Here is a 12,571-nt window from a genome sequence, read left to right as displayed (position 1 = left end):
GAGCAGAGGCAGAAGAGATCTAATAGTTGGATTCTGGACATATTTTGAAGTTTGGGTTTCTCGGGATTTGCTGATAAGGTAGGTGTTGAAAGTAAGAGAGAAGATGGAATCATGATGAAGTTTTTTGGCCCGAGGAACTAAGAGTGGAGTTGTTGTGTACCTAGATACAAAAAGACTGGTGGAGAAGGAGGTTTTAGGGGACATGACAAACTTAGACACTCACTTTGGAAGGTTTTTTAATGTAGGAACAGCATGTCACAAAATTAAATGAGAAAAACAAAACCCACAGGAAATAGGGTACATGCTAGGGAAAAAAGGTCATGTAACAACTTAACAAAGGTATAAAATGGGCAATCCTGTGAATTGAAAACCTAGGAATCTTGTGACAAAGGAAAAAGAATTTGGGGAGAGGGGAAGCCAGGACTGGCATGGCTAGGAATCAAGAAGGCTGCCACAGCTAGAGAGTCGCACAGAGATGTCCTGTCTGCCCGACACAGAAGGACCTCAAGGCTTTGTTGTTCCCTGACTTTGCCAAGTGTGCCCCATGTCAGATCTTTGCATTCCAGGTCCCAGTGCCTGGAATGCTCTCCCTCCAGAACATGGTATGGCTCAGACCCACTCTTCATTTGGGTCTCTGCCCCCACCTTGCTTTATCAGAGAGAACTCTCACCGCCACACAGGAAATAGCACCTCTCTATCCCTCTCTTTATTGTCTTCCTAAGTTTTACTTTTCTTCATGAAATCTAGTATCATCTGACATAAGTAATATGATTATTGTTGGTGCATCCCCCCCCCCACTAGAATGTGAGCTCCATGAGGACAAGGACTCCCCAATGCCAAGAGCAGTGCCAAGCACGTGACAGGCGATCAATAAATATTTGCAGACTGAACAAATGTAGAGTTAGGAATCGAAGGTAAAATCCCAAACTGTGTCCTCATTTGAGCACATTGAATGATTACTTAGGATTTCTCTGCCTTTTCCTCTCCTTCCTTCCTAAACTTAACTTCTGAATACACACGTCTTGATTCTCTCGTATACCCTTTCCAGGTGCGAAGCCGACCGAGGCTACTATGACATTCAAATATAACCGGCAGAGGATGACGCTGTCCAGTGAGATCCAAATTCCAGATTTTGACGTTGACCTTGGGACAATCCTCAGAGTTAGTGATGAATCTACTATGGAAAAAAAGTCTTACAAGCTCACTTTGGACCTTCAGAACAAGAAAATCACGGAAGTCACTCTCACTAGCCACATGAGGTATGGAAGGCTTGGACGATCTGAAATGAACTGCAGGACCTTGTAGCTCTGTCCTTGCTTCCATTTTAGCTGTAAGGCTGACCAAGGGCACATGGGTGGCTCAGTCGGTTAAGTGTCTGCCTTCAGCTCAGGTCATGGTCCCGGGGTCCTGGGATCGAGCCGCACGTCGGGCACCATGATCAGCAGGAAGCCTGCCTTTTCCTCTGCCTCTGCCTGCTGCTCCCCCTGCTTATGTGTGGGCGCTCTCTCACTCTCTCTCTCTCTCAAATAAATAAATAAGTATTTTTAAAACTTTTTTTAAAAAGTGCTAACCAAACCAGGGGCATCCCCAGTCTGTGGTCCGAGGGGCAGACAGAGCCCTCAATATTCCGACCGTCTGCACATGTCCACTTGACCCTTCCTACTGTTCACTGGGCACTTACTACTCATCAGGCATTGTGCCGGGTTCTCTGAAGGAATCATCTCAGTTCTTATAATAAGCTGCAACCTAGATATGAGTCTCCGTGTTTTATAGATAAGAAAATGGTAGCTCAGAGGGGCTAAATAATTTGGCCAAAGCCAGAGAGCTAGTAAATGGTACAGTGGGATTCAGACAATTTCTGAAAATCATTTCTTTCTCCCACACCTCCTTGGAAATACTGCATTTGTGCCGAAGTCCGCTTCAGAAGTTAATGAGCTCATTTTTGGAGCCGTTCATGTATCTCATTTTTGTCGCTGCAAATGACACTTTTGTTTAATCCTATGTATCCCCTTGGAATGGATAGTCATTGATGTCAAATCATTTTCTTTTCAATAGCTACAACAAGAAGGAAGAAGGCAAAATCAAAGGTGTTATTTCCGTGCCCCGTCTGCAAGCAGAAGTCAGAAGCGAAATCCTTACCCAGTGGTCTCCCGCAAAACTGCTCCTCCTAATGGACTCGTCCGCCACAGCTTACGGCTCAACGATTTCCAAGAAGCTGGTCTGGCGTTATGGTATGTACCTCCTCTCCCTGTGAGCGCTTCTGAGAGCACCGTGGATGGGAGGGTATTTCTGAGAGGCATGGGTTAGGGCTGACCTGGTACTACAAATGGCGTCTCACATGTGTACTTTCAGACCAAGAGAAGATTGAATTTGAATGGAACACAGGCACCAACGTGGATACCAAAAAAGCAGCTTCTAATTTCCCTGTGGATGTCTCTGATTATCCTAAAAGCTTGCATATGTATGCCAATAGTCTCTTGGATCACAAAGTTCCTCAAACAGACATGACTTTCCGGCACATGGGTTCCAAATTAATAGTTGTAAGTACAAATCAGTCGGTTGATAAATACATGGTTAAAATAACTAATTACATACTGAATTCTGAGTTAGGTGAAGAAGAGTATCCAAAGATGGATAAGGTATGCTTCCTACCCCAGGGAATTCCTGGGGAGCAAACAAACATGAATGCATGTTTAGTTACCCAGTTACACAGGCCGTATGTGATAAATACCTAATGAATATTACTAAGCTTCAAAGGAAGCTTCAAGACCTTGGCTAGGAGTTTGCCTATGTTATATATTCTTTTTATAAAATCCAGGAAGAGATCAATGATGAACACCCAAAATTCATAATTTTCTGTGATTTCTTTTTAACTTTCAGTGCATTATTCTGCTTAATGATCGATCTGTCGAATATAGATTATCCCTGATGTTAATTGTACTTTGAGGTCCCTCCATACCCATTGCTCTAAAAGCTTCTTTTATTTTGTAGGCAACAAACACATGGCTTCAGAAGGCATCTAATCATCTTCCTTATGTCCAGAATTGGCAAGATCCACTCAGTGGCCTAAAAGAATTGTACCTCCAGAAAATGGGATTGCCTGACTTCCACATCCCAGAAAACCTCTTCTTGAAAAGGTAAAAAAAAAAAAAGAAAAGAAAAGAAAAAGGAAAGAAAGAAAGAAAAGGAAAAGAAAAAAGAAAAATTTCTTGAACCATGGAAAGTAAATGGAAGGTTTTACTTAGCATAATTTAGACTCTTTTTAAATTTGCCTTTTTAAGGGAAATAATTGAAGCGTCTTAAGGAGATTGAAAACTCTCACATAAGCATGATGACATTTTTGCTTTATGGGTCATGGGATCTGAACGTGAACACCAATCCAGCCAGAAAGAACCTAAGAAAGTAAAAAAAAAATAAAAAAATAAAAAAAAATAAAAAAAAAAAAAGAACCTAAGAAAGTAACTGGGGGATTCTGGTACATTCCCACAAAGAGGTTTTATGCACCGCAGACTGAATTTGAAAGCCATCTAGTTTTCCTCCATTATAAATGAACTATTATAATAGCCCACTGTATGTGCATCGTATTGAAAAAATTTCAGAGGGCTTTTAGGTACGCAAGGCCAGCTCTGTGAGATGGGTACTATTATCCTCCCTATACAGATAACATCCCTGAGATTCAGAGAGGCATAGACACATAGCATCACCACTGCATGGAAGCTAGAACTCTAGCCCGAGATTACTGCCCCTACACCACACTCTTCTCACATGCCCAGTTGTCTCGTTTCAATTTGGCAAAGAGGAAATAGCAAGTGTCACGTGTGTGTAAGACGCTACACTAAGTGCGGTGAGGAGAGAGAAACCAGCTGAAGTGTCGTCCTTCCTCCCAGGAAGAACACGCAGGCACTGACAACTGAACAAGTTAATTATGTAAGCAGAACTGCGACATGTTCTTTGAGACAGATTTAAGGGACTGGCTCTTGGAAGGGTTTTTTTTTGTTTGTTTGTTTGTTTGTTTGTTTGTTTTTTTAAGATTTTATTTGTTTATTTGACAGACAGAGATCACAAGTAGGCAGAGAGGCAGACAGAGAGAGAGGAGGAAGCAGGCTCCCTGCAGAGCAGAGAGCCTGATGCGGGGCTCGATCCCAGGACCCTGGGATCATGACCTGAGCTGAAGGCAGAGGCTTTAACCCACTGAGCCACCCAGGTGCCCCTCTTGGAAGGGTTTTGAATGGATTTGAGTCTTCGATGGTTGGAGGTAAAAAGCAGGATTCTGGACACAGGGAGCAGAATGAGGAAAAGGCAGTGTGGGTTGGGGAATGGGGAACATGTGCCCCTGTTTCTGTCAGAGAGCAGGGAACTTTGAGTCCTTGATGTCTGACTGTGGGGATGCTGTCTGTCTTTCATTTTAGTGATGGCCGTGTCAAATACACCTTGAACAAGAACAGTATGATCGTTGAGATTCCTTTGCCTTTTGGTGGAAAATCCTCCAAAGATCTAAAGATGTTAGAGACTTTTCGGACACCAGACCTCAACTTCAAGTCCGTAGGATTCCACCTGCCATCTCGGGAATTCCAAGTGCCCACTTTTACCATTCCCAAGTTGTATCAACTGCGAGTGCCTCTTCTGGGTGTTCTAGACCTCTCTACAAATATCTACAGCAATTTGTACAACTGGTCTGCCTCCTACACTGGTGGCAACACCAGCACCAACCACTTGAGCCTTCAGGCTCGGTACCACATGAAGGCTGACTCTGTGATTGACTTGCTGTCCTACAGTGTGCACGGTGAGCGAGCCATGGTCAGGTAGAGGGTACACAGGGTGAATTCATTGCACGCTCTGACAGGATAGTCTCCTCTGGGAAGGAAAAGACTTGGGCTTTCTTACAGATATTTCCCTTCTATTTAGAATCCTATTCATTCATTCATTCATTCATTCACTCAACTAATACAAATATTAATTAAACGTATAATATGTACCAAGCATTCTACTGGGGCAGCAACAGAGAAAGAAGGCAGCTAAACTGGTAATGAAAATTCAGCGTAGAAGATACTGTGAAGGAGGAAAAGTACAAGGCACAGAGAAGCACTTGATAAGGGAACCCAGCAAGATCTGTGGTGGTCAGGGAAGCCTTTTGCTGTCAGATTTTATGCTTGTGTTATGGATGGAGGAGACTGTTGCATGACTAATCCAGATTAAGGGGACTTTATTTATTTTTTTTGAAGGGGGGTACTTTATTACTGAAAGACTTTCAACATAGAAATTGCTACAAAAATTTATTATTTAGTTTAACTAATTTTCATTTTTATGTCAGGATCTGGAGAAACAACCTACGACCGCAGGAATTCATTCACATTATCATGTGATGGGTATCTACGCCACAGATTACTGGATTCAACAATGAAATTCAGTCATGTGGAAAAAATTAGAAATAATCCAGCCTCAAAAAGTTTGCTAACATTTGAAGCTACTAGTGCCTGGGGACCTCAGATGTCTGCTTCAGTACATTTGGACTCAAAAAAGAAACATCATTTGTATGTCAGGGAAGCCAAGATTGATGGGCAGTTGAGAGTCTCTTCGTTCTACGCTAAAGGCACATATGGCTTGACTTACCAGAGGGATTCTAACACTGGCCAGTTAAGTGGAGAGTCCAACCTGAGGTTTAACTCCTCCTACCTGCAGGGTACCAACCAGATGACAGGAAGCTATGAGGATGGAGCTGTCTCCTTAACCTCCACCTCGGATCTGCAAGATGGCGTCATTAAAAATACTGCTTTCCTAAGATACGAGAACTATGAGCTGACCCTGAAATCAGACACCAATGGGAAGCACGAGGACTTTGCCACTTCTAACAAAGTGGACATGACCTTCTCCAGGCAAAATGCATTGCTACGTTCTGAGTATCAGGCTGATTACAAGTCATTGAGGTTCTTCACCCTGCTTTCCGGATCACTAAATTCCCATGGCCTTGAATTAAATGCTGATATTTTGGGCACGGACAAAATTAACAGTGGTGCTCACAAAGCAACGCTAAGGATTGCCCAGGATGGAATGTCCACCAGTGCAACTACTAACTTGAAGTATAGCCCGCTGGTGCTGCAGAATGAGCTGAATGCTGCGCTTGGCCTCTCCGGGGCATCTATGAAATTAACAGCGAATGGCCGCTTCAGGGAACACAATGCAAAATTCAGTCTGGATGGAAAAGCTGCCCTCACAGAGGTGTCACTGGGAAGTGCTTATCAGGCCATGATTTGGGGCATCGACAGCAAAAATGTCTTCAATTTCAAAATTAGCCGGGAGGGCCTGAAGCTTTCAAATGACATGATGGGATCTTACGCGGAGATGAAGCTTGACTACACAAACCACCTGAATATTGCAGGGTTATCTCTGGACTTCTCTTCAAAACTTGACAACATTTACAGCTCTGACAAGTTTTATAAGCAAAATGTTAATGTACAGCTACAGCCCTATTCTCTCGTAACTACTTTAAACAATGACCTGAAATTCAACGCCCTGGATCTGACCAACAGTGGAAAGCTACGGCTAGAACCCCTGAAGCTGAACGTGGGTGGGAACATAAAAGGACTCTACCAAAACAATGAAATAAAACACATCTACACCATTTCTTACGCTGACTTATCAGCAAGTTATAAAACAGACACCGTAGCTAAAGGACAGGGTATGGAGTTCAGCCATCGGGTCAACACAAACATGGCTGGGCTGGCTTCAACCATCGACATCAGTACAAACTACAACTCAGACTCACTCCATTTCAGCAATGCTGTTCACTCTGCCGTGGCCCCGTTTACAATGACCATTGATTCGCACACAAATGGCAATGGGAAACTGAGTCTCTGGGGAGAGCACACTGGGCAGCTGTACAACAAATTCCTGCTGAAAGCCGAACCTCTGTCCCTTACTTTCTCTCATGATTACAAAGGATCCACAAGCCACCATCTCCCATTGAAGAGCAGCATCACGACTGCTCTTGATCACAAAGTCAGCGCCCTGCTTACTCCGGCTGAGCAGACAGGCACCTGGAAGCTCAAGACCCGGCTGAATGAAAATGGATACAGCCAGGACTTCGATGCTTACAATAATAAAGACAAAGTTGGTGTGGAGCTTCGAGGACAAGCCCTGGCTGACCTCACCCTGCTAGACTTCCCCATTGAAGTGCCATTTTTGCTCAGTGAGCACACCAACATAATTGACGCTTTAGAGTTGAGGGATGCTGTTGATCAGCCCCAAGAATTCAGTGTTGTTGCTTCCGTAAAATATGATAAGAATCAAGATGTCCACACCATCAACCTCCCATTCTTTGAAATCCTCCCAGAATATTTTGAGGAGAAACGAATGGTGATTATAACCGCACTGGAAACCATACAGAAAGAACTGAAACTCATTGATGTTGATCAGTTTGTGAGGAAATACAGAACAGCCTTGGACGAGCTCCCACAACAAGTCAATGGTTATTTGAATGCACTCAATTGGGAGAGACAAATTTCGAGTGCCAAGGAGAAACTAACTGCTCTCGCGGAGAATTATAAAATTACAGAAAATGATCTACAAATCACATTAGACAATACCAAAATCAGCCTTATTGACAAACTGTCTCAACTAAAAACATATGTGATACAATTTGATCAGTATATTAATGATAATTATGACTTAGATGATTTTAAAACTGCTATTGCTAAGATTATTGATCAAATCATTGAAAATCTGAAAATTCTTGATGAACATTATCATATCCATGTAAATTTAGTAAAAACAATCCATGATGTGTGTTTTTTTATTGAAAAGACTGACTTTAGCAGAATTGGAAGTAGTACTGCATTTTGGATTCAAAATGTGGATGCAAAGTATAAAATCAAAATCCAGATACAAGAGAAATTGCAACAGATCAAGACACAGATTGAGAATCTAGACCTCCAGCACCTTGCTGAACAGTTAAAACAGCAGGTCCAGGCTACTGATGTCAGAGTTCTTTTACATTGGTTGAGAATTACAATTCCATTTCAAAGAATACAGGAAATTATTGAACATGTCAAATACTATGTTATAAATCTTATGAAAGATTTTGAAGTAGCTGAGAAAATCAGTGCACTTGGAACCATGTCCCATGAGTTAATTAAGATGTATGAAATAGACCAACACATCCAGGTTTTAATGGATAAATCGGTACAGTTGGCCCACCAATATAAGTTGACAGAGACTGTTCAGAAGCTAAGCAGTGTCCTACAACAAGTTAAGATAAAAGATCACTTTGAGAAATTGGTTACATTTATTGATAATGCTATCAAACAACTTAAAGCATTATCTTTTGAAAAAATCATTGAACAAGTAAACAGATCCCTTGACTTGTTGGTAAAGAGATTAAGGTCATTTGATTACCACCAGTTTATAATTGAAACCAATAACAAAATCCATGAGGTGACCCAGAGACTCAATGGTGAAATCCAGGCCCTGGAACTGTCACAGAAAGCTAAAGCACTGACAGTGTTTGTAGAGGACATCAAGGCCACGGTCTCTGTCCATCTGGAGCACCTCAAGGGCACCCAAATAAACCTACTCTTTGATTGGTTGCAGGAAGCTTTAAGTTCAACATCTTTAATCTACATGAAAGAAAAATTCCGAGAAACCCTAGAAGATACACGAGACCGGTTGTATCAAATGGACATTCAGCAGGAAATTCAGCGGTGCCTGTCCCTGATCGGCCAGGCTTACAGCACGCTTGTCACTTTTATTTCTGACTGGTGGAGTCTCGCCGCTAAGAACCTTACTGACTTTGCAGAACAGTATTCTATCCAAGACTGGGCTGAGAACCTGAAAGCCTTGGTAGAACGAGGATTCACTATTCCTGAAATCCAGACCACCTTTGGAACCATGCCTGCCTTTGAAGTCAGTCTCCGTGCTCTTCAAGAAGCTACGTTTCAGACTCCGGACTTCATAGTCCCCCTGACAGATCTGAAGGTTCCATCAGTTCAGATCAACTTCAAAAGGTTGAAAGATATAGAGATGCCATCCAAGTTTGCCACGCCAGAATTTACTGTCCTTAATACCTTCCATGTGCCTTCCTTTACAATTGACTTGGTAGAAATAAAAGCAAAGATCATCAGAACCATTGACCAAATGCTGCATGGTGAGCTGCAGTGGCCAGTTCCAGAAGTGGACCTGAGGGACCTGATGGGGGTGGACACTATTCTTGCTAACATCACTCTGCCAGACTTCCATCTGCCAGAAATCACAATTCCAGAACTCATAATCCCAAATCTCGATTTTAAAGATTATCAAGTTCCTGACCTTCACATACCAGAATTCCAGCTTCCCAGCATCTCACCCACAGTTGAAGTCCCTACTTTTGGCAAGCTTCATAGCCTTTTGAAAATCCAGTCTCCCCTTTTCACATTAGATGCAAATGCTGACGTTCAGAATGTAACGATTTCAGGGAACAGGGCAGAGATCGCAGCTTCCGTCACCGCCAAAGGAGAGTCCAAATTAGAAGTTCTCAATTTTGATTTTCAAGCCAATGCACAGCTTTCAGACCCTGAGATTAATCCACTGATTATGAAGCAATCTGTGAGGTTCTCCAGCAAGTACCTGAAAACAGAGCATGAGAGTGAAGTGCTATTTTTTGGAAATAGTATTGAAGGAAAATCAAACACGGTGGCAGGCTTACACACAGAAAAAAATACTCTGGAGCTTAGTCATGGTGTGCTTGTCAGGATAAACAATCAGCTTACTTTGGACAGCAACACAAAATACTTTCACAAATTGAACGTCCCCAAGCTGGACTTTTCCAGCCAGGCTGAGCTGCGTAATGAAATCAAGGCCCTGTTGGGAGCTGGACATGTAGCATGGAATTCTTCTGGCATAGGGTCATGGAAATGGGCATGCCACACATTCTCAGATGAAGGGTCCCATGAATCACAAGCTGGCTTTACTATGGAAGGACCCAATGCTTCCTTTGGATTATCTAATAAGATCAATAGCAAACACCTAAGATTAAGCCAAAACTTGGTTTATGAATCTGGCTTCTTTGACTTTGCTAAATTTGAAATCCAGTCACAGGTTGAATCCCAGCATGTGGGGCGCAGTGTTCTGGCTGCTAAAGGCACAGCACTGCTTGGAGAAAGGAAGGCAGAGATAACTGGCAACCATGATGCTCATTTAAATGGAAAAGTTATTGGAAATTTGAAAAATTCTCTTTTCTTTACAGCCCAGCCATTTGAGATTACTGCATCCACGAACAATGAAGGGAATTTGAAAGTTAGTTTTCCATTAAAATTGATAGGGAAGGTAGACTTCCTGAATAATTACGCATTGTTTTTGAGTCCCAGCACCCAACAAGCAAGTTGGCAAGCAAGTGCCAGGTTCAATCAGTATAAGTACCATCAGAATTTCTCTGCTGGAAACAATGAGAACAGCATTGAGGCCCACATAGGAATAAATGGAGAAGCCAACCTGGATTTCCTCAACATTCCTTTGACAATTCCTGAAATGACTCTACCTTACACAACACTCACAACTCCCCAGGTGAAAGATTTCTCCCTTTGGGAAAAAACAGGCTTGAAGGATTTCCTGAAAACAACAAAACAATCATTTGATTTAAGTGTAAAGGCTCAGTATAAGAAAAACAAAGACAAGCACATCATCCCAATTCCTTTTTATGCAAAAGATTTCCAGGTATTGAGTACCCCAAATGATATTTTCATTCCAGCCATGGGCAATATTACCTATGACTTTTCCTTTAAGTCAGGCATCATCACACTGAATACCAATGTTGGACTGTATAACCAGTCAGATATTGTTGCTTATTTCCTAACTTCCTCTTCTTCTGTCACTGATGCTCTGCAGTACAAATTAGAGGGCACCTCAAGTTTGACGAAGAAAAGAGGCTTGAAGCTAGCCACAGCTTTGTCTCTGAGTAATAAATTTGTGGAAGGAAATCATGACAGTACTATTAGTTTGACCAAGAAAAACATGGAGGCATCAGTGACAACATCCGCAAAAGTCCAAATTCCTATTTTGAGAGTGAAATTCAAGCAAGAACTTAATGGAAATACCAAGTCGAAGCCTACTGTCTCTTCATCCATTGAATTAATGTATGATCTCAATTCTACTGCCACAGGAACAATCAACCACAAACTCAACTTAGAGAGCCTCACCTCTTACTTTTACATTGAGTCATCTACCAAAGGAGATATCAAGGGCTCAGTACTTTCAATAGAATATTCAGGAACTATTGCCAGCGAGGCCAGCACTTACTTGAATTCCAAGAGTACTCGGTCTTCAGTGAAGCTACAAGGGACTTCCAAAGTTGATGGTATCTGTAACCTTGAAGTAAAAGAAAATATTGCTGGAGAAGTCACTCTGCAACGCATCTATGCCATCTGGGAACACAACACGAAAAATTATTTACAGCTAGGCGGCTTCATTTTATCATCTGGAGAGCATACAAGCAAAGCCAACCTGGTGCTCTCCCCATGGAAAATATCAGCCTTCATTCAGGTCCATGAAAGTCAACCCCATTCACTCCTTGAAATTAATTACCTTGGCCAGGAGGTGTCCCTGCATGCTAACACTGAGAACCAGAAGATCAGCTGGAAAAGTGAGGTCCAGGTTCATTCTCAGTTCTTCCAGAACAACATACAAATTTCCAATGGCCACGAAGAGACACGCCTTGACATTGCAAGTTCCTTAAAAGTGTCCCCATGGTTCCTCAAAGATATTGTCCTTCCAGTTTATGACAAGAGCTTATGGGACCTCCTAAAGCTGGATGTCACCACCAGCATTGATACAAAACAGTATCTTCATGCTTCAGCTGCCTTTGTGTATACCAAAAACCCCAATGGCTATCATTTCTCTTTCCCTTTGCAAGAATTAGCTGATAAATTCATTATTCCCAGACTTAACCTAAGTGATCTAAATTCAAGTTTTGTTATACCTACATTCCAAGTCCCATTTACAGATCTTCAGGTTCCATCCTACACATTTGATTTCAGTGAAATAAAAATCTATAAGAAGCTAAGCACTTTGCCATTTTCCCTCTATATACCAACACTACCCAAAGTAAAATTCCCCCAAGTTGATGTGTTAACAAAATATTCGGAACCAGAAGACTCTTTAATTCCCTTTTTTGAGGTAACTATGCCTGCATCTCAGTTAACTGTGTCCCAATTCACCTTCCCAGAAAGTTTTTCAGCTGACAGTGCTGTTGGGTATCTAAACGAGGTGGCCAGCAAAATTGCAGACTTTGAGTTGCCAGCCATTACCATACCTGAGCAGACTATTGAGATTCCTTCCCTTACGTTCTCTGTACCTGCTGGAATTTTCATTCCCTTCTTTGGAGGACTGACTGCACATTTTGGAGTGGCCTCTCCCATGTATAATGGTACTTGGAGTGCTGGTTTGAAAAACAAAGGAGAATATGTTGAAACATTCCTGAATGCCACATGCAGTTCAACCATTCAATTCCTGGAATATGATCTAAATGGTAAGATCCTCTCCAATATGTTCTATATTTGCAATGAGAGTTGTGAATGAATAATTAGAAATTTTTGTAAGACTGGAA

The 12,571-nt window shown here is 42.0% G+C and overlaps 1 protein-coding gene across 1 annotated transcript in view; it reads left to right on the top strand.

Moving 5' to 3' along the window:
* Window positions 1-12,571, top strand: part of APOB (apolipoprotein B) — a 39,880-nt gene that overhangs the window by 23,739 nt on the left and 3,570 nt on the right. The window contains exons 21-26 of the mRNA XM_045979562.1: window positions 1,049-1,259; window positions 2,056-2,231; window positions 2,353-2,540; window positions 2,992-3,137; window positions 4,410-4,783; window positions 5,312-12,493. Coding sequence (XP_045835518.1) covers window positions 1,049-1,259; window positions 2,056-2,231; window positions 2,353-2,540; window positions 2,992-3,137; window positions 4,410-4,783; window positions 5,312-12,493 — 8,277 coding nt within the window. The remainder of the gene's footprint in view (window positions 1-1,048; window positions 1,260-2,055; window positions 2,232-2,352; window positions 2,541-2,991; window positions 3,138-4,409; window positions 4,784-5,311; window positions 12,494-12,571) is intronic.

The sequence above is a fragment of the Meles meles genome, chromosome 15, assembly GCF_922984935.1.
Source record: "Meles meles chromosome 15, mMelMel3.1 paternal haplotype, whole genome shotgun sequence".
Lineage (NCBI taxonomy): Eukaryota > Metazoa > Chordata > Mammalia > Carnivora > Mustelidae > Meles > Meles meles.
The sequence above is the reverse complement of the archived record's forward strand: the minus strand, read 5'-3'. Positions and strand labels throughout refer to the sequence as shown.